General features: G+C 43.3%; 1 protein-coding gene and 5 non-coding genes across 7 annotated transcripts; all 6 read right to left on the bottom strand.

Annotated features, from left to right (window-relative positions):
- Nucleotides 1–172: 172 nt before the first annotated feature.
- nek8 (NIMA-related kinase 8) lies at nt 173–17,870 on the bottom strand. 2 transcript variants are annotated; one of them, XM_062552426.1, is made up of 15 exons: nt 17,800–17,870; nt 17,199–17,404; nt 14,226–14,458; nt 13,954–14,085; nt 13,460–13,668; nt 13,101–13,180; nt 12,526–12,713; nt 9,902–10,049; nt 8,229–8,305; nt 7,361–7,478; nt 6,471–6,621; nt 4,416–4,579; nt 3,892–4,044; nt 2,881–3,039; nt 173–1,032 (listed from the first exon to the last, which is right to left on the bottom strand). In XM_062552426.1, the coding sequence occupies exons 1-15, from the start codon at nt 17,844–17,846 to the stop codon at nt 1,004–1,006; spliced, it is 2,094 nt and encodes a 697-aa protein (XP_062408410.1). In that variant the 5' UTR covers nt 17,847–17,870; the 3' UTR covers nt 173–1,003. The 2 variants fall into 2 exon arrangements, with proteins under 2 accessions (XP_062408410.1, XP_062408411.1); XM_062552427.1 differs by lacking the exon at nt 17,800–17,870 and adding an exon at nt 16,713–16,817 and having other exon boundaries at nt 17,199–17,248.
- On the bottom strand, nt 8,651–8,722 carry trnae-uuc (transfer RNA glutamic acid (anticodon UUC)). Its single transcript has one exon. It is a non-coding gene; the product is annotated as a tRNA-Glu (tRNA).
- On the bottom strand, nt 8,935–9,007 carry trnar-acg (transfer RNA arginine (anticodon ACG)). The gene has a single exon. It is a non-coding gene; the product is annotated as a tRNA-Arg (tRNA).
- On the bottom strand, nt 9,218–9,289 carry trnah-gug (transfer RNA histidin (anticodon GUG)). The gene has a single exon. It is a non-coding gene; the product is annotated as a tRNA-His (tRNA).
- Nucleotides 10,221–10,292, bottom strand: trnah-gug (transfer RNA histidin (anticodon GUG)). Its single transcript has one exon. It is a non-coding gene; the product is annotated as a tRNA-His (tRNA).
- trnah-gug (transfer RNA histidin (anticodon GUG)) lies at nt 11,462–11,533 on the bottom strand. The gene has a single exon. It is a non-coding gene; the product is annotated as a tRNA-His (tRNA).
- Nucleotides 17,871–22,129: the final 4,259 nt, after the last annotated feature.

Here is a 22,129-nt window from a genome sequence, read left to right as displayed (position 1 = left end):
ATGCCTCATAGGGAATTTGTCAGTGACATATTGATGTACACTGTAATACAAGTTCACTCCTCTAAGTGTGTCAGTTTGCCAACATGTTGCAACTCCCCTGGAGGCTAAAAAGAAATGCAAAAAATCCTTGAGAGAGGTTGAATAACTTATTAAGGAAGACCTAACACAGGAGCACAATGTTCTCCATTTTTAATATTTTACTGAATTAAACTATGTCATAAACAAATCTGTACCTGGTAACTGACATGAATTATCTAATCCATAGAGAGAAGTGACTCACCTGACGAATAAAAAAAAAAAATCATCATAAATAATGTATTTAAATGTTCATAGTTGATAAGGCAATGCTTCTTTGGTATGAAACAGATGATGTTACAATAAAGTCCCTTTACATGATAATACTGTTGGCACTTACATAGCATTCACATATTAGTTCAGTTAGTATGACATTCAAAAATGTGTGCACTCAAATGTGGATTTCCCAACAGAATGGCACAATTGTCAGGTCACCTGAAGTATAAAACACTGCATTAGTATTAATGTAAATATCCGTGCTTGCAAATTTACATATGAAAGGCAGTTAAAGTCTGCTAGGAACACGGCTCCCCTCCCTAACTCCCTTACTGCCATGCTTACACCTGTCCAGCCAGTTCCTCTTCCTGGGAGGGGAGCCTAAAATGGCAACCTTGTTTGAGAGAAAATCACCCAATTCCTCTTCGACAAAAGCCATTATTTACCTATCACGCTTCCATTACGCGAAGCTTGAAACCTGTATTTACATTGGCCTTGTGAACCAAACACAACTAGCCCTCTAGTCGTGTAGTGCAATACTGTCCCTGAAAATGTCTGATACCATTAAACCTAACGTGATCAGGCCCATGGCTTAACACACACACCAATGACGTGTTTTCCAAAACAGACACAGCATGATTCTATGTGTCCGTTTGTCTTTCACTCTGCATTTGTCCTCTCTGCTTTTGATTCGTCGTCGTCATCACAGGGGTCACTTTGGTACCGACTCTTCAAACAGAGCTGCGGAGGAGAGGAGAGGAGAGGAGGAAACAAAGAGGAGGTGAGATCCACACCACATCGTGACACCACATCGGTGACGTTACATCACATGGGTTGCAACTCATTTTCATTCTCATAGTGCAATAATGACACCCTGACTTTCATAATCACTGAGCCAGGTGAGCACACTTCAAAGGAACTGTTGCGAAAGACAGGTGGAAACTTCAGCAAAAGCGTCACATCTATTTAGCTTTCCTGTCCAAAGCGCCTCTCTCTCTCTCTCTCTCTCTCTGTCTCTCTCATAGTTAAAACTATGCAGGTCTTTTAAACGGATTACAGAAAAAATTGGAAGTCAGAAAAAAAAAAGAAAAAAGGGGGAGGGATGAGCCGAACTGGATAAATATTTCACTTAGTTACAGCGCTGGGCTCAGTCACACACAGCTCTGCACACTCACGTGTCACCAGTCCAGCGGATTACAGAGTCATCCTTTCCTGAGGATTTTTGCCCCTGTAATCTTCCTTTAAACCTGCATCTATTTCAAATGTGGTCAGGATGGAGGGATACTGTAGAGGGAGGGGGTGAGAGAGGAGGCAGGAGGGAGAGGCAAGCAGGCCCGATTTTAATCCACCACTCAGTTCAATACATTCAGATGTTACTATATTATTATTATTATTATTATTATTATTATCATACCATTATCTGAGCATAGATGACGGAGCAATGTCCTACTGAGTGCTGCTGCGTGTAAGCTTGGTGTATTTTCCTTAAAGTAGCACAGGGACACAGGCTACAACATGTAGCTACAACATCAATCCCCCCCCCCCCCCTAAACCATGAGCATGTATTTAGGCTATACATGATGATTCCTTCCACATGCATGAGACCTTACAAGACTTTACTTGCATTGCGAGTAAATGACATCAAGTACTTAATTCCCAGCACGACACACTGTGACTGAACGCCCTGATACAGTATCTCCATTAAGTGTTACATTGATCCACATGTCCCTTTAATGATGTGGCAGTTATTCAGGATGCCTAAAGCACAAAGGTATTGGATGTCGTGAGGCGGTTTCTGATTGTCAGGGGAGATTACACAGCATGATGATGAGCTACCATAGCCTAGTCTGGCGCTGAGACCCGACAGGTCACCTACACCATGCTTTAGCTAAGCACGCTTAGCAACATTAGGGACACGCATCCATTTCATTTAGGGTGCTCTAGCTCTCAGTCTCTCTCTCTCTCTCTCCATCTATTTCTCAATCTCTCTGTCACTTTTGGATATGAGCTCACTGCTGCATGCGTGGTGCCCCCCCCCCCCCCCCATCTCCTTTTCCCTCCCACCTTCTCTGCAGTCTAACAAGCTAAACGCGACCAGCAAGCCCCTGCTGTTCATTTTTTATTGCCTTTCTCGCATTAATGAAAGAGCTGCACACACAGGATTGCCTCATCCCCGACTTAATTAGGCAGAGTTTCTGTCAACTCCCTCGGGCAGCTCAGGGGACACAAAGGCAGCTCTAAGACTAAAGCGCAGTTGCCTTGCCCAAATTGGCCTGAATGGGAGGAGGGCTACAAAGAGTCACACTGACACTAAAAGGGTCAATTACGCACCTCTTTTGTTTGGGGAGATGTCTCATTTGGTTCGAGCCACTCTTCTGATTTTTTATTTTTTTTTTCCGAGGAGCGTCATATGACTTCAGTCTGTCTCCAGCCCTGAAGAATGGCCTATTCCTGCGCTGTCGCTGGTCATTTTTTTACCCTCTCCTTGTCTATTTTTGAGAGGTCGAGGTATCTGATTTCCTGCTTTCTCAAAGATACTGCGTTATTATGCAACAAAGGAGAGCGAAGCAAGAATGAGTGAGACATTACGTTTCACCGCCAGGAGGGTGTTGCCATGACAACAAGCCACCGAGGTGACGGTGAATGGATGGGTCTCGTCAAGCTGAACCGCCTTTGGTATCCCAGAATCCTCCTCTTTCCTGCCCAGGCGACCGCGAGCTCCCTTCCCCCAGGTGTAGACCTCCCCATCTACAGGGAAAACAGGGGAAAGACAGAGCAGACAGATGAAGAGAGAAACATACAACGGGATGACGCCATCATGTTTCAATACGGGGATTAACCGGGCCTCAACTGTTGATAGAGTGCGATGTATAGACTATGGAATACAGTGTAATACATAGAATACAGCATACAGTGTAATATGTTGAATACAGTGAAGAACACCACTGCTTCTGTCATTAACAAACACATATTCTCCTCAGTCTCTCTTTACCAGTCTCTTACTCCCCACTCCAGTCATTTGTGAAACCCTGACGAATTTAGACGTGACAGATATTCTTGTGTCTGAGCCACACACAACAGACTAGAGGTACAAAGTCTTCCCTGGAAACACAATGAGGGTCTTCAGAGGCCACAACTCTGTTTTAGACCCCAGCTGGTGGCGGAGCTGACCTCTGACCTTTGACACCTATGGCACCTTTTACATCATTATTGGAATGTCTGTTCATTGTTCTGTGTAGTAAAAAGGAACCCTCTTTCTATTGATTCCTCTCATGTTCTCAAAAGACTGGCTCATTGCTGTCAATCTTGTGTGGGTGATTTCTGCACAGTGAACAATGGAATTGTGCATTCCCTTTGCTTATTTGATTTGGGGAAATCATTTTTTTTGCAGAATATGCCATATAGTACATTTTGTTTAATCATGTATATAGATTTTAGATTGCATTGGGGTCAGTTAGGCATAGTCGAATATATTTTTACTTTAATAAAGAAACAACTGTGTATGTCATGAGAGAGAATCACTGATGCAGTCAGAAAATTAAATCTAACGTGTGCTGTTGGCACACCAAATCTTAGCTTGCATGCGGGTGCGTGTCTCACCAGCTCCGATGGCCAGGGTGAAGGCGTCTCCGCAGGCTGCCCTGGTGATGCCCTGAAGCTTGGCCACCACGTACGGCACTCTGCTGGTACGCCGAGAGTTGCAGCCCAGCTGGCCGTGCTGGTTACTGCCAAAGGTCAAGCACTGGCCCTTCTCTATAGGCGAGAGAGGAGAGAGACAGGACAAGAGACATAAGGGAGGATCGGGTTTTATGATACAATTACACCCCAATATTTGGAGATGCTGGAGTTTTGTTTAATCTCAAAATCTCAAAATGTATCGATTTTGAAAAAGAAAGATATTGACAGCACTCCAAATTGTTATTTTAATTGCCATAGGAATGCTTAGGATTCACTTCACATTTTTCAAGTTACTGTGGGTTTGGGTATCTTGTATTGTTTGTTTTAATTACAGATTTAGTGTGGAAAAGAATGAAGTTTGAACATTGCTTCCATCTTTGTCATTCCAAATTTGAAAAAAAATATGGTTGTCTGTGATATACTGTCAGAGAAGAATCCAGCCGTACCTGTGACCGCAGCAGAATGGGACGTTCCTATGTCAATGTAAACAATCTTCTCCACATTCAGTGGAGCTGATTGGATGGGACGGAATGCTTGGACCTCTTCCACCTGATCCGGGGGCACAGGCTCCTCTGCTCCAACTATTCGGTCCAGCCCAAGCTTGTTGAACCTGAGAGAGGGTGAGAGGGGGATACAGTACCTTTAGGAGTAATCACTCATCCAAAATCTGAAATGACGTGACGTAGGCATGCATGGCATCAGTGGAGGCCCGGAAGGCGGATGCTATGATTCTCTCTTTTAAATAAGAGAAAGAAAACAAGCTGCTTGCAGTCACAGCGGTTTATACTGTCAGCAAGAATACCAGGCACAAGCCGATGTGAAGCAGGGCATCTGAATCCAATATGACAGGCAAATAAGGATCCATTCAAAAGCGATTACCGTCACCACTAAGGACGTTCCACATCCAAATCTATCTATAAACGTGGACAACAAATTCAAAGTTAACTTCTCAAACACAAGAACGATAAGAGAACAGCTGCAGGATAACGTCATAAATATGACTTACAGTGGATCACTGGTTTCTTTCAAAACAGTTTGAAAAGAAAAACAGACTATTGGGAAATATCAGTACAGGCAGCATAGTTTCCATGTCTCTCAGTACACCAGGTACCTCCTCATCATCACTGTGGAGTGCTGACTAAGGGCAGTGTGGTGAGGGGGAGTTTTCTGAGGGAATGTCCAGCGAGGGAAGACATAGGAATGCCCAGCGGTGAGATACAGTGTGTCATGTACCAGGAAGTGGCGCTGACCGGTGTGGAATCTGTCCAGCGTGTGCCGTCTCCCCTGAGCACCGAACCACTCCGAAGTCTCCTCATCACCCAACTTAGCATTGCAGCATGACAGTTCAGTGTCCTAGAGCCTTCTACAGAGGCTGTATCCCTCAACACTATAACACATGCTATGCTGCCTGACACATGGGCCAATCAATCCATCAGCCCTTAGTATACTAAATGTGATGAAATTGTTGATCAATTGCCATGACTTACTCTGTGAGTAACCACATTCTGCGGTTGCAGTTCAGTGGTAGGTCACCTCTACAGGTGAACATTCCCTCCGTCAGCACTGTACGTACAGAAATTTCAGGTTTCTGGCAAACAGTTGCCGCCAATTTGCGGGCAAGGTCATATTTTCACATACACATTTTGGTTGTGGTTAACTTTTGGCAATGTTGCAGCCAATTTGCAACAATGTCATATGCAAATTAGGTTTGCCACTAAGAAATTCACTGGAAGTTTACCATCATTGGCTAAGTGAGGTGGAAAAATCACTGGTGAACACATTTGCCACAAATGGTGAGTTTCTCATTGCTGCCAGAACTTCGCTGGAAGTTTGCCGTTAGTGGCCAGCATTGGCAAAATTCAGGCAATATTTTCTAGTGAACTCATTCGTTTCCTACAAACTCACTCACAAAGTTTGCTGCAAATCTACCGCAAACATTTCACTTTTGTGAGGGTGAGGCAGCCAGGCCTGTAATGAGTGAAGGCTTCCGTGTCAGATATAGTCATGCGTACAGAATGCTGCCTGACTGCATGTGAAACGAAGAGGAGAAAGAATGTCACGCTGGCACACTTCACTTTCCTGCACTGCAACGCATGCATGACACCGATACTGATGCGTGGTGGAGAGAGAGAGCAGTTTCATCAGAGGGCAGAGCTCGGCATCCCCAGCCAGTTCAAACAATGTCACTTTTGTGTGCAAGTTACTGAGAATAACAGCTTGACTTAAGCCTCCGGGGAACAATGCCATTGTGAATCAGACAATACTGTCAGACGACAAGGGATACATACGCTTCATTAATTAATCACAAAACAAAATGGGTCGGCACACACAATAGACATACAGTATAACTTTTGGTAAACAAGTCTGAACGTGAGGGAACAATGCATGACTTCGACTTCTTCATTTGATTTCCTTTTCCTTAGTCATCCTGCATTGACGCCTACATGAGGGCGATCGCCGGCTGACCCTTGCGGTGTCGGAGGAAGGCCGAGAGAGCTCACCTGTTGCTCCCGCAGGCGAGGATCTGCTGCTGCGTGCTGATGATCATGGAGCAGTCCACCCCACAGAGCACGTTCTGGGCCTCGAAGTCGGCCGGCACGCTCACCTGCTGCGGGGTGTTGTGGGAGTCCTGGGTGCCCAGCCCCAGGCGGCCTGCAGCGGAGAGTGCCCCCCCCAGAAGCATCATGTGAGGTCACGTGGTACAGAGGGATGGTTACGGTGGAAACTATGACACTTTTGTCTGAGGGCAGTGCCATCAGTGAGTCTTTGTCCTGAGCTTACATTTGTCAAACATTTTTTTTTTTTTTTTTTTTATTGTGACACTTAATAGGTCACACGCCCTATGCTGCCTTAGGGCAGCCATGATGTGAACAAAACAAACACTGTAAAGAGTTTTAGTGTAAATAGTTGGAAATGGTCAGGAGTCAGGAGTCAAAGTGAGTGAAATGAAATCAGAAGAGATGAAGAGGTCTCTTGTGAGGAGAAGAGGAGAAGAGGAGAAGAGAAGAGGTCTCTTGTGAGGAGAAGAGGAGAAGAGGAGAAGAGGTATCTTGTGAGGAGAAGAGGAGAAGAGGAGAAGAGAAGAGGTCTCTTGTGAGGAGAAGAGGAGAAGAGGAGAAGAGGTCTCTTGTGAGGAGAAGAGGAGAAGAGGAGAAGAGGAGTCTTGTGAGGAGAAGAGAAGAGGTCTCTTGTGAGGAGAAGAGGAGTCTTGTGAGGAGAAGAGGAGAAGAGAAGAGGTCTCTTGTGAGGAGAAGAGGAGAAGAGGTCTCTTGTGAGGAGAAGAGGAGAAGAGGCGTCTTGTGAGGAGAAGAGGAGAAGAGGTCTCTTGAGAGGAGAAGAGGAGAAGAGGACTCTTGTAAGGAGAAGAGGAGAAGAGGTCTCTTGTGTTTACCGTTATCACCACGGCCCCAGGAGAAGACCTCTCCCTCGTTGGTCACGGCCAGGATGTGAGAGCCGCCGCAGGAGACCTGCACCAGCTCGTAGCCCAGCAGGGCCTCCACGATCTTAGGCTGTACACACACACACACACACCCACACACACACACACACACACACACACACACACACACACACACGATAAATCTCAGTACAGGCAGAGCAGAGTCCTCTCTCCATATACTGTGTCTCTCCCTTTCTCTCTCTTGTAGCCCAGCAGGGCCTCCATGATCTTAGGCAGTACATGGCAGAGGAACATACACAGAGGCACGCTCAAGACTCAGCTCAGTCAAAGCAGAGATCTCACTCACTCTCTCACTCACTATCTCTGCTTTAAGACCATTTCCAGGCTCTTTTCCAGTCTTGCTGATTAATTTCCTGAACATGCTTTCTAGATACTGTGCCATTCATGATGTGATTGAGGATGACTGGACTGAACTGGACTGAACTGTGTAGCAAGATGATGAAAAGAAAGGCAACAGATTACTGACTGCCTGAGTTCGAATGTTGTTCATGTTTAGAGATTCTTTAGGATCACGACTATGGTCTTTTTCTGTTATTCAGTATTTTTCTAGTAAAAACAGAATCTTAAAAAAGACTTTCAACAAAATACATATTGTATGTTATTTAGACAACAGATACTAAAGGGTAATTTTCGATAATTTTCTATGTCTGGAGAAATGTTTTAATTGCACACTTTTTTTTGCAGAAAGGCAAATTAACCGTAACACTCCGTATGATGAACAGTAAGACTCTCAGCTGCATTTTAATGGGGAACTTTCCATCTTCATAAATGTCACCACAGCCCTTCCGAAGCAATTTACCTGCGTCACGTCGTTAAAACTACCGTGCCCCAGGCATCCGTTGCTGCCACTGCCAAATGTCATGATGATGCCTCGGTCTGTTGAGAGGCAACAAATTAAAGGAGATTAGCGAGACTATTACTGCGTGAGCACAGGGCCACAGATGTGGTCATGTATATGTATATCAACATTATGTCAGCCGACACAAAACAAGTCGTTTTAATCCCAAACAAGAGATTTAACCAGTAATCTACTCTCGGACCATGATAAATGATGGAAGTGGGTGGCAGAGAGATGATTAGAGAGGCATTTAATCTCACTTTATTCACAAATGGTGCCAGTGGATGTGTGGTACTATGAATCACAACTAGCGCTGAAGAAAAAGGTTTGTTCAAGGTAGAGATGTCGACACACTGTAAAAACTGCAACACCTAAAAAGATCTTTCCCATACCGGGAGTCGAACCCGGGCCGCCTGGGTGAAAACCAGGAATCCTAACCGCTAGACCATATGGGAGAGGCTGTCAACAGGGAGGAAGAAATGAGACATGCAGTTGGGGACTTCAGTGTGACCACTAGAGGGGGAACAGCAGTTCTAAATTATCTTGTGCCTCGTAAAAGAAATCAATGACCCTCTGACACTTGAGTTATAGAGTTCCAAAGTCACAGCAGCGAGAAAACAAAGCATTAACTTTCACACACGGGCAGACTTTGGCAGAAAAGGTCAGCCGAGCCAGCCAGGAGTCGAACCTAGAATCTTCTGATCCGTAGTCAGACGCGTTATCCATTGCGCCACTGGCCCCGACAGCGTGTGCAAAGTCCCTCCCACAGGAAGTCTCTGGCTTACGTAACTCGAGCCTCACGAGAGCAGCAGTGCAGTGCAGAGTGAGCCAGAGGAGCAGCATGCCGTGGCTCACTCTGCACTGTGCTGTGCGCTCTGATCACCACTCACAAACTCCACACAAATGCTTCCTAGACTTGAGAACAAAACTCCAGTAGTTTACACAAAACCTGCCGTGACCCGGATTCGAACCGGGGTTGCTGCGGCCACAACGCAGAGTACTAACCACTATACGATCACGGCTAGCCACTGTCAGAGACACTGTAAGGGGTGCCAAAGTCCCGATAAAAATTATCTCTGCGGTGTAGTATTATCAGAAGTTGTTAACTTTCTATATTTGTAGTTCCTCCGTCTAAGCTCATTAAAAATATATTTCAGTGAGAAGATGTTCCAGGAAAGGGAACAAGCAGAAAATAGCAAAAACAAGCAGAAACCCAGTGCCTTCGTTTGCATTTAAAAGTGAAACTGAAAGTACAGCTTTGACTTCCTCCTTATATTCCGTAGTAGAACAATGCAAACAATCAATGCAAACAATACTATTTTGAAATGAGCAATGACATGACAATACAATAAAAGTACTGATTATCACTGTTGAACATTACCAATTTGTACTAATGAATATTATATCATATTACAAATAATATGGTACTTAATTGGTTAACATCATGTTAATTTATTTGCATAAATATTTTTCACATCTCTATGACAACCCTCACTTCAACTTGGTGCCCCTTTCACGCAGCCTTCCCTGGTCTCTTTTGCTTTTATCTACTTAGTGCTTTGTAGTACTTTTGTCTTTGCTTTTACGTCCTTTGTAACACTTAGGCACCCTGAGAAGAGTGAGAAATATCTCACCGGTCAGACAGGCGGTGAAGAGGTCTCCACAGGACACGGAGTTGATGGTGACCCCAGACTGTCCCTCCAGGAAGCGGGAGATGAACATGGGCTGCATGTGGTCCACAGCACCAGGCAGGCAGGGGTCATCTAACCCCAGAGACGGGGCCTGACAGGGGACATGTTTATGTTTATGGTGATTGGCAGACACTTTTGTCCTATAAGCATGATGATAGATGGGGAACATTGCCCTGTTGCATGAGTTTGCATGTGCACTGACAAATTTCACAGAAATGCTTCCTCGACACCAGAAATGCAGTAAACATGGGAACATAAAAACTGCCGTGACCCGGATTCGAACCGGGGTTGCTGCGGCCACAACGCAGAGTACTAACCACTATACGATCACGGCCAGCCACTGTCAGGTGACAGGTGCAGGGGTGACTGAGTCCCCTCAGAAAGTATCTCTGCAGTGTAGTATTACGAGTCGTCATCAACTTTGCCGATTCGTCCTATCTCTGTCTAGGCTCATTTCAAATACATTTCAGAAGACATGGAGAAGACGTTCCATGAAAGCAAACAAGTAGAACATGCAGAATTAGTGGGCCAGTATCTCTTTGCATACATGAAAAAGTGAAATCGGAAGTTTTAGACCACGGCCAGGAAGGATGCAGTACTCTACGCAGAATAGTGGGCAGTCACTATGGTGTACAGCGAGATATCTTTGAGCTTTGAGTGTGTTGGAAATTTGGTAGTTGAGTGTAAGCAGTGAGTTGTGTTTAAAGTTCCGCAAAAAGAGTGTTGTGCAGTGAATTGTGCCTACAGTTTTGCAAAGTGTGTGTTACAAAATTGCAAACTGAGTTCAAAGCAGTGTTTGTGCTTTTAGTTTTGCAAACTCAGTGAGTGGTTTTGCTATATGTGTTAATAGTTTTAGAAATCGTGCTACAAGAATCAAGATTAGTGCTTAAGCATTCAGAAAAAAATTTAAAGATATCAAATATCAACAATGAAAATAATATTGTTTTCATATTGACAAAAACTCTTTAAGGGAATTAATTAAGTGAAAGTTGAACTGATGAATCTTACATTGAACATTAAAAACAAAATAACAGATTTCAAAAACATCATCTGCTTTCCAAAACCACACCAAATCATGGTCCTAAGCAGCTACCATATTTTCCGGACTATAAGTCGCACCGGACTATAAGTCGCATTGATTTAGACATTTATTTCACAAAATCCAAGACCAAGGACAGACATAGACTATGTAACTGAACACAAGATTGAGAATTCTACCAGGAATGTTAATGAAGATGAAGGCGTGAATGGCGGCAAGCTGAGGCAAGCCAGGCAATACCAATGGCAGCCGACCAGGAGGACCCAACAGCAACTGTAAAGCAATTTACAAAAGATTCACTAAACGAAAATGCCCCACGAGAGCAGCAAAGAGGCCGATACAAACAAATACAGCCACATAGGCAGCGTGCTGTGGGTCTCTTTACACTGTGCTCAGAGATTGCATGTGCTGTAGCACTGATACATTTCACAGAAATGCCGTAAACATCAACGCAACATAAAAACTGCCGTGACCCGGATTCGAACCGGGGTTGCTGCGGCCACAACGCAGAGTACTAACCACTATACGATCACGGCCAGCCACTGTCAGATGACAGGTGCAGGGGCGACGGAGTCCCGTCAGAAAGTATCAGCAGTGTAGTATTACGAGTCGTCATCAACTTTGCCGATTCATACTATCTCTGTCTAGGCTCATTTCAAATACATTTCAGAAGACATTGAGAAGACGTTCCAGGAAAGCAAACAAGTAGAACATGCAGAATTAGTGGGCCAGTATCTCTTTGCATGCATGAAAAAGTGAAATCGAAAGTTTTAAACCACGGCCAGGAAGGATGCAGTACACTATGCAGAGTAGTGGGGAGGCACTATGGTGTACAGCGAGATATCTTTGAGCTCCATTGCTAGTACCACTACAACAAAGTGGATCTATAAGTCGACTGTGCTCAGAGATTGCATGTGCTGTAGCACTGATAATATTTCACAGAAATGCAGTAAACATCGACGCAACATAAAAACTGCCGTGACACGGATTCGAACCGGGGGTTGCTGCGGCCACAACGCAGAGTACTAACCACTATACGATCACGGCCAGCCACTGTCAGATGACAGGTGCAGGGGTGACGGAGTCCCGTCAGAAAGTATCTGCAGTGTAGTATTACGAGTCGTCATCAACTTTGCCGATTCATACTATCTCTGTCTAAGCTCAATTCAAATACATCTCAGAAGACATTAAGAAGACATGCCAGGAAAGCTATAGCAAGCAGAACATGCAGAGTCAGTGAGCCAGTGTCTCTTTACATGCATGAAAAAGTGAAATTGAAAGTATTGAACCACTGCCAGGAAGTGTGTAACAGTGTACGCAACACAAGTCCCACCAGAGTGGCGATGAAGCACTATGGTGTACAGTGAGATATCTTTGAGCTCCATTGCTAATACCACTACATCAAAGGGGATCAAGGATCAAACTTAAGCTGGCCTCTAAAGCACACCGAGACACATTCTCTTGTAATGGCGCTGTACAAATAAAGCTGAATTGAACTGAATGACTTGACGACGACCCTGGCACTGACCTCCCAGGTAAGCAGACGGCCTGACTTGGTGACCCCCATCTTCTGGGTGCGGGCCAGGGACACCTCCAGGACCTCCGTGTTGAGCATGGGGAGCCGCAGTGGGGAGGGAATACCACTGCCCCAGGTGTACACGGACGACTGGGGAAGAGAGTGCATCATCTTACTGGGGCCAAGGCCCATCAGGCCATCTGCAGAGAGAGAGGGGGGGGGGGGGGGGACAGAATGTCATATTTGGTGTAGCATCACAATAAATCAATTTCAGGTATTCCCATTATACCACACTTAGACTTTACCACATAGGCTGTAGCTTGCAGGGTCGCTGCACAATTTTTACAGTACAAGTAAGGTACTGTACATTCAATCGGCATTTACAATCAGAGAGTTTGTTTTGGGCTACCAACTCACTGTACCAGTTGAGATACAAGAAGAGAATACATGGTAAAAAAAAGAGAACTGCACTTTTGTCCTACTGTTGCATAACCAATCCTTTCAGATGTGTGTCAGTCAGAAGTAGTTTTGTCTTTAAGAACTGTTGCGAAACAGGAAATGGAATAGAACACTGTGTGAGCACTTACCACGCGTCCTGGTTCCGGCCATACGCCCCCCTGGTCTGCCATGAGCGCCCGGTGCGAGGGTAGACAGAGGCTTCTCAATCCTGTGGCCAACATTAATCATTCAGAAGATGCCTCTACCCAAAGTGATACATAGTATCATGCATGCTACACGGGTATCCATTCCAACCCCGTAACTTTGTTGTTGTTAGCCCTTTGCTCTACCTATAGGTGCCACAGGTAAACTGGTAGGACGGAAAACAGGGTCAGGTCAATGCTTTGCTTACTCAGTATAATTAGGTGTTGCTATTTCTCGGCTGCACCTCGCAGGTTGCTGTGGCAACTGTGCAGTGGTGGCCATGGAGACATCCTCCAGTCCTCACCTGCGCATCTTCACGTTGCCCACGTCGGTGTGGAGGTTAAGCAGGGGGCGGATGCAGATGGGGTGGGCCATGATCTCGTTGAGCTGCGGCCGCTTGGACGGGTCCAGGTTCAACATGTTGAGGATGAGCTGCCGCAGTTCGGGGCTGTAGCGGTCCGATATTGGCGCAAAGGTTCCGCTCATGATCTTCAGGACCAGGGCAGGCAGGTTCTGTAGACAGAGAAGAGTGGATACAAGAGTGGATACAGTACAAGCATTTGAGCGTACGTGAGTTTGCTTTTTCCAAAACTGGCTAATGTAGAAAGAGTGGCACTCGTCCTCTAACATGCTAATGTGAGTTTTGTGTTTTTATGCTACATTGCAAATCAGATGTCCAATTGATTAATAAGCAACGCTTAATCTGATTAAAAATAGTCTGATGACGATTTGACCGTTTGAAATTAGAGGGGGAATCAAAGATTGAGATTGACCAGGCAGGGAAGGAGCCCTTCTTACTGCTGCTTCAAAAGCTCTCTTCAAGCTGGCCAGTTCATAAAGCACACAGCCCAGGGCCCAGATGTCACTCTTTTGGTTATAAGGCTTGCCCTCACACAGCTCTGGAGAGATATAGCATGGCGTGCCCACTACCTGTAAACAAAACAACCTAATTTAATGCTACAACAACAGCAAAACAATATCAACAAGTAAAACTAAGCGGCTTCACAAAGTGGTATACATGAGTATTCTAATGTAGGTGTGTTGTAGAGCTCTAAGCTTTCATCACTCACAGTATAAGCCTTGCTCTTGCTGACAAGGATTTTGGAGATCCCGAAGTCCCCGATTTTGACAATCATCTGGTGTTTGTCCAGCAGGATGTTTTGGGTCTTCAGGTCCCTGTGTAGAATGAGCTTGTTGTGCACGTGATACAGAGCCAGCAGGATCTGCACAAAGAAGTGTAGGATGGTGTCTTCATCCAGCAGGGAGTTGCCGCGTTTCTGGATGTAATCAGCTAGCGTGCCACCTACATGCAAAACACAAAGAACACAGACACAAAACAGATGTTGGTATCGGTTAATATACAGGCAGACATGCCGTTAAACAGAGAGTACAAATAACATAATACAGGCAAGACTGAATTTATTAGTGCCCACACAGATTACGTATCTTCAATAAATGTGAAATTAAAAGCAATTGTCTCATGTATAGCTGCATACCTTTGGTATGTACAAGGGTAAAGCAAAGAAAGTTTGAAGAGATAATTTGTTGCTAATTGGGTCATTCCATGCCAAATCAACCAGAGCCCACGCACTTGCGTCTCAAAAAAATCTGAAAAAAATACCATGTGTGCCTATGTTACCCAGGAGACACTCTGTAAAATGTTTTTGTGCTAAGATCAATACTTTTCAAGTAACAGCCAGTTTTACAGGGGGAGGGGGGTGTCAAATTTGTTCTACCTCTTTTTTTTGTCAAAGTTCACAAGCTCATTGCTCAAGAACTAGAATCTGTAGGAGGCTCAAATTTTGCAGGCTGGTGCATAAATAGGAATAGTATGCAGTAAAATCACCACGAGTAGTCTGGATGATCCTGCATGGTCATAGCAGTCCCTCAAAGTTGATCAAAATCTTATTGGAGTTCTTGGCTGGGCTCTGTTTAGGCTTACATAAGACATATTTTTACTCAACATAGGCTCTTGATTTTTTTTCTCTTATTGAGATAAGTAGAAACACTCTCCGAAAAAGCAATGAAGAGAAAAGAAAATCCATCAGGGACTGAACAGCAGACCTCACAAGTTTGAAAAATAATTTTGGATCTCATATTCAGAGCACCCTAACACCTTGTGGGAATATACAAAGATTGTTTTTATATTTTCGTCTATAATTTGCATTACCTCTTCTTTTTAAAAACACCAATTTGACTTGTCTTATGCGAATCTTTCTTTTTCATTTTCCACCCTAAACATGGACAAAATGCACCATTGAGATCAATATGTTTTGTTCCCACCCGGCAATTTCAGCGATTCAGTGATTTTAGTGGCACCTAGTGGTTACTCTATACAAAACAAATCTCTCAATAGATCTCTATGGTGCATTTTGCCCTTGTTCAGGGTGGGATATGAAAAAGAAAGATTTGCATAAGACAAGTCAAATTGGTGTTTTTAAAAAGAAGAGGTAATGCAGATTATAGACAAAAATATAAAAAAAATCTTTGTATATTCCCACAAGGTGTTAGGGTGCTCTGAATATGAGATCCAAATTTATTTTTCAAACTTGTGAGGTCTGCTGTTCAGTCCCTGATGGATTTTCTTTTCTCTTCATTGCTTTTTCGGAGAGTGTTTCTACTTATCTCAATAAGAAAAAAAACCCAAGAGTCTATGTTGAGTAAAAATGTGTCTTCTGAAGGCCTAAACAGAACACAGCCAAAAACTCCAATAAAATGTTGATCAACTTTGAGGGACTGCTATGACCATGCAGGATCATCCAGACTACTCGTAATGATTTTACTGCATACTATTCCTATTTATGCACCAGCCTGCAAAATTTGAGCCTCCTACAGATTCTAGTTCTTGAGCAATGAGCTTGTGAACTTTGACAAAAAAAAGAGGCAGAACAAATTTGACACCCCCCTCCCCCTGTAAAACTGGCTGTTACTTGAAAAGTGTTGATCTTAGCACAAAAACATTTTACAGAGTGTCTCCTGGGTAACATAGGCACACATGGTATTTTTTTCAGATTTTTTTGAGACGCAAGTGCGTGGGCTCTGGTTGATTTGGCGTGGAATGACCCAATTGTAAGTAGATATTCTAAAAAAAGACAGATTAGCTGGTCCCCCTAAAAAGGTGATTAATGATTGAATTATAGTGATGGTTAAACAGTTTCATCTCAATATGTATTACAGGTGTATTTGATTTTGCATTTAGTCTATAAATGGAGAAAAGAATCCACTCTGCAGTTACTGTAGGTAAAGCACATGTAGCCAACCTCGCTGGATGAGACTGCAAGAGGAAAACTACCCAGAGACTGAACATAGAGATAAAGACAAAAAGTCAAAGAAAACTTTGAAGGAGAACTCTAAGGTCATGAATGTCATATGGTGCAAGAGTAGTGCAAGTGAAACTGAATTGCTACAGTTGATCCATGAGTCAGATCTGCTACAAAATATCATAGGTTTGTCCTTGAGCCATGTGACATTTTTCCACCAAATTTAATGGAAAATCGGGCCAGGCAGCCGGATGGAAGGATGACAGACAAACCACACTGAAGAAAAGAATAAAATACCTATTTTTAAGAACAGAGAAGGTTCTGTTATGTTTTGTTGCTGCATTGCTGTGTCTGCCCCAGGGTGCCTTGAATCTCTGAAGGGCACAATGAAATCTCAAGATCCTGGAGCGAAACATTACAGCCCAGTGTCAGAAAGCTCAGTCTCAGTCACATGCCATGGGTCCTCCAACAGGGTAATGCACCGCGCCAGACCCCAATGCTATAATAACTTGATGACAACTGTAACTTACACAGGGAAGGCTCCAACAGCTTAGTGACTATGGCTGAATAAATGGAACATGAGCTAATATTACTGCACATACTGTAGTATGAGTCGTGGTAATGCTAGATATTTGGATGATTAGATATGGATAAATGGATATTTGTTTGCATTTTCCCACAGGACAACTGCAATAACCCTGTAGGCTATGGACAAACCTGTTGATAAAATGGCGTAGGCCTAGTATTATGTGTCATTATTATCCATGAAGACGGATGAACTACCTGGCGCATACTCCATTGCTATCATGAGTGCTTTGTCTTCGAGAAAATTCTCATAATACTCAATTATGTTAGGGTGGTTGAGTAATTTGAGAACTTGGCACTCGTTCTGGGCTGCCAGACGTTCGTCCCGCGTCATCTGCTCCACCGGAATCTCTTTCAGGATTACCAAGGCCCCATCGATGCGACGCCGACAAAGGTGCACTATACTGTACGAAGGGAAAGTAGGGTGTGTGAAAAATAATATTGTAACGTTACAACAGCAACAAAAAGAGATTATGAGACAGACAGGCAGACGATGTTATAAAACGAACCAAGAAGTTACTTTCATGGACAAGAGCCGTTGTTTTGCGGAAATGATAAATAACAAAGTAACAAGTATGTTTGACGAATGTGCAGCAACATTGTCAATAGGTGTACTTGACTTGGCTACATTGTAAACATAAATGCCACGTCTGTTCTTGTCATTGCATGCTGCAGCACGATAAAAACTTTCAGTAGCCTAATGATAAAGTTTTGTTTCTCCTCTCACAGGAAAAAGTAGCGTACTACTACAATATTGTACTTCTCTGTTGGTGAGATATGTTATGTGAATTTAAATTACCCGAATGCGCCTCTTCCAACTACTTTTATTTTTTCGTACTTCTCCATCGTCTGTAGCCTACTCAGTGGGAAAATCTGGAAAATCTCTGCTGTATCTAGGCAACACTTCCTCTGCTCCTACAGGAAACACAGAGGGACAATTGCAAAAGCGAAAAATCTCACTTCTAAATTGTAATACATGTGGAGTGGGTGAATGCGTATATCGCGCAACAGACATAATCCCCTTTTGGAAAACATACAGTGCTCCTAGTTTAATCCAGAAACGTTTAATTCCAAAAAATAACCCATGTGCCAAATAATGGCACAGAAAATTCGTCACTTCAATTATTCTCTATAATGTTGTATTCCTCTTCTCAGTGAACACACACACACACACACACACACACACACACACAGAGAGATGCAGACACACACACACACAAACACACACACAAACACACACACACACACACACACACACACACACACACACACACACACACACACACAATGACAAGGATACAGAATCCCCCTGGATAGAGCTTTTTTAAGTGTTTTTTGTTTCAGAAATGAAAAATAAATTCAAAATGCATAACTCAGAGTTCTGATGGATTATCAATACATAAAAAAAACATGCATATCTTATCATTTAGAGCGCTGGTACAAGGCTCAATCCTCATTCCCATGCTGGGACAGAGAAGGATGTAAATGGTCTGGCCCCCTCCTATGACGACTCATTATTTGTAAACATAAAGTCATCAGTCACTGACCACTGGCACAGAGCCACACTAATCCCTGAATTGCTAAATGGACAGCTGGCCAGACTGTGTTTTTCAACAGCTGACTAAAACCATGAGTTTTTATCCTAAAGCCCACTGAATGGTGCACTATGCGTTGCTATTGGATGGTAATAGTAATGGATAAGAGGGCTACACAATTACACAGTCAGCAGGGCTCGTCACTCTGTACAGTGGGCTGATTTATGATGACTGTTGAGTTATTATCAGGTGTGTGTGTGTGTGTGTGTGTGTGTGTGTGTGTGTTTACGTTGACCTCCAAAACACCTCCTAATTTCCCTACTGCTTCCTCCCATGCTGCTAGACTCCAGCAGAGGACAGCGAGCTGCTGCTGCTGCTGCTTCGCAGGTAAAACTGTCTAGACAGCCACAGTCACAGACGGTTTCCCCTTGGGCGAGGATAACTACTCAGACACAGAGAAGCTTTTGAAGACTCTTCTTTTCAAGCGCCAGCGAAGGCCTAAGAAAATAACATCATGTCCCATGAAGGAAGTAGGACAAACATTTCGAGTTGTAACGGACTTAATGCTAAATTGATCTGTTTAACTGTCACACAATGCTCCATGACCATGATTACATTGTGCTTTTAGTGTCACGATCCATAGAACACCGCACGACTTCATAAGACATCACGAGGAACTCGTCGTGCTGAGAACTCAATAAATGAAAAATTGCTGGCCGTTAGCAATGCCTTCAAATACATTATAAGATTGAGACACTGATTTTCAGATCATTGAATGTTGCACAGAGGAGTTCATGTTGGAGAAAGGAGATGTTTCAATTCCACTGTGTATATTTGCAAATGCCGTTGTTTGTTCATGACCAATTCCAGTTTCACAGCTTTGAACATAGAATGTATTTCAGTCTCATGTCCTGTTACAAGAAATAAGTGCTGAGGCCCCCTAAAGGCAATTTAAAGCACCGCACACAAGGAAACACAAAAGACCATTGATTTTTGTGTTGGAGGGTGTGTTCCTATGCACAAACAAGAGCAAAAGATTACAAGGCAAAAAGCTAAATCATCTTGTCTTTGTTCAAAAAAGGAACACCGATGCTTTAGTACTATTATTGTAGGTAGCATAATATGAAAGAAATTGCATTTAAAAAAGAGTCTGTTACAATTCCATTGTTGTTGATATAATTAAGTCCTTCCTTCTCCTCACCCTGAAGTATTATGGTTGGCTGAAATTGTTTGTTGTTGAATCACCATGTTTGTTTGTTTAGTGTATGAGGTTAGAATTGCAAGCTTCACTTTTAATGCAATGTTTTCACAAATAAACAATCTATATTTTCCCCTTGCTTAACAACAGTCAACCACAGACTTTAGTGAGATGGAGTTGGTAAACATCTGGCACTCTGGCAACAACAGTCAACTCAAAACGGAAAAAAATGTGAATCACTTGCTCTGTGGCAACAAACAAAAGACTTTTCTGCTCTTAGGTTTGTTTTGTCTGTGGGAGCTGTGTTGCTTTGTACATAAACTCAACCAGTTTCGCCCGTCCCGCATATTTCACAGCTTTATCGCCACACTAAGTTTCAGTCTCTCTATGCTTGATTGACAGTTCTGCAACATGACGCAGCACACAAAGCTAACATGAAGGGCAACAGCGTTTAAGGAAATATGGAAAATATGCAACTGGGCCGGTCTTTGGAATGAAGGAGGAAGTAAATAGGAAAGTTCTGCTTGGTCTGTCACTTAGAGAGAGTAAATAATGCACTCAGTTTACATTAGAGGATGAGATATACATGATAAATGTGCAAACCATTATGCTCCTTAACTGAAGAAATAGTTTATACTGAATGATTTTTTTTACTCTGACTTGTCTCTGACTCTGAAAGCAGAAAGAGAGAGGTTTACATAACTTTCTGCATCCCAGGCACCATTCTGCATTTTGGTTGTGTTTGAGTTGGTCTTTTCATTCGAGCTGACCTGACCCTCTCTCTCTCTTCTGCTCACACAAAGGTCAATGAAAAGTATAGCTCAGAGCAGAGCTTAATATGCTGTCAGTCTGTCAGTAGCCCTCCATTCTATAGCCTTGCTTCTGGGCGTTGTCACAGAAACTCACATGGTCCTGTGTGAACTTTGCATACACTCACAGGTGCTTCTCATAAATAACAACATGCTCAGATTATCAGGTGGCAAGGGCTATGCAGATGCTTAAGCTTTCAGAATGCTGAATGAAAACTGTTTTTTGAAATTTGTTTCTAGCTGTTATATTCAACCTTTATTTATTCTCGGAGTGTCATTGAGGTAGACCTCATTTTCAATGAAGCCAAGATAAAAAAGAAAAAGAAAAAGAAAAAGAAAAAATCACCCTTGATGATGCATAGGATAGAGACGTGATCAGATGTTACTACTGATTAAATGTCTCCTCACAGTGATCTGTTGGGCGAGGCTATAGAAAAAAAGGATTTACTATCTCTGTCCTGTTTTGTCTGGGCTGTAATGGTAACCTCGTCCATAATGGAGACTCGTGTAAGACTTCTCCTTTCTCAGGATATTTTCAGAAAATCTGAATCACCTACAGGCCTGAGGGTAAGAAACGCACAGAGCCGTACTGTTGTTCCTCAGTCAGAAGATATCAGCTTTTGTCTGTGGAGATAGGTGTGTGTGTGTGTGTGTGTGTGTGTGTGTGTGTGTGTGTGTGTGTGTGTGTGTGTGTGTGTGTGTGTGTGTGTGTGTGTGTGTGTGTGTGTGTAGGTGTGTGTGTGTGTGTGTGTGTGTGTGTGTGTGTGTGTGTGTGTGTGTGTGTGTGTGTGTGTGTTTGCTAAATCATTATTGCAGCATTGTTAACTCATATTACTCAAAGTGAGACACGACCATGTAAGAGTCCTGGCTCAGGGCATCTAATTCTCATTATTCAGTACACATGGGGTGACTCAGGTCTGAGGCCGGAGCAGTGACTCTCCTCCTCCAGACTATTCCCCTCCTCACATTCTTGTAGGCTGGATTTACTGAGAAGCCTCTCCATATTTGAATAAACCAGCACTGTCATCTCCCTCCAGGCCTATTTCACACACACACACACACACACACACACACACACACACACACCATCTCCGTTTGTTTTTGCCAACAAGAAAAGTTTCAGGTCATGAATTGGGGTGCTAGAACTCTGTCTTCCAGCAAAGAGCCCAGGGCCTCAGTGATGGGAACACTTTTCTTATAAATCAAGGTGACACTCACCCGGTTTTGCTTGTCTAACTTAGCCGAACATGAGAAAGTATGAACACTTAATAGAATAGAGTGACAGACTACTCATGATGTCTACTTCTAAACATCCCTTTACAACTAGTTGAACACCAGGAGATGAAATGCTCTAGTAAAGTAGAGATGTAGCTCCATCTTGTGGCTGTCAATGGCTGCATTGTGGAATGTTCTAAATAACTACAGTAATTTCAAATGGTGTAAAAAATTGGTGTAAAAACGTTTGTTAAGTTAGAAAAGCACCAAGAGTTGTACAATTTGTAAACATATGTATCCAAGTTAATTTTTATTATTTCCAGGCTAATTTGCTGAGTTTCAATAGGTCTTGAGAACCTCCTTGGCGGAGGT

The sequence above is a fragment of the Sardina pilchardus genome, chromosome 13 (genome assembly GCF_963854185.1).
Source record: "Sardina pilchardus chromosome 13, fSarPil1.1, whole genome shotgun sequence".
In the NCBI taxonomy this organism is placed as follows: Eukaryota; Metazoa; Chordata; class Actinopteri; order Clupeiformes; family Clupeidae; genus Sardina; species Sardina pilchardus.
This window is presented reverse-complemented; position numbering and strand designations above follow the sequence as displayed.

What these genes read in the sequence shown, in the direction of transcription:
- nek8 (XM_062552426.1), bottom strand. Translation starts at nt 17,846, where the DNA reads ATGGAGAAGTACGAAAAAATAAAAGTAGTTGGAAGAGGCGCATTCGG. An exon ending in GCAAGAGCAAGGCTTATACT is followed by an intron (nt 14,086 to 14,225) that starts GTGAGTGATGAA and finishes TTTTGTTTACAG; the next exon opens with GTAGTGGGCACGCCATGCTA. An exon ending in GCCGTCTGCTTACCTGGGAG is followed by an intron (nt 10,050 to 12,525) that starts GTCAGTGCCAGG and finishes GTCCCCTGTCAG; the next exon opens with GCCCCGTCTCTGGGGTTAGA.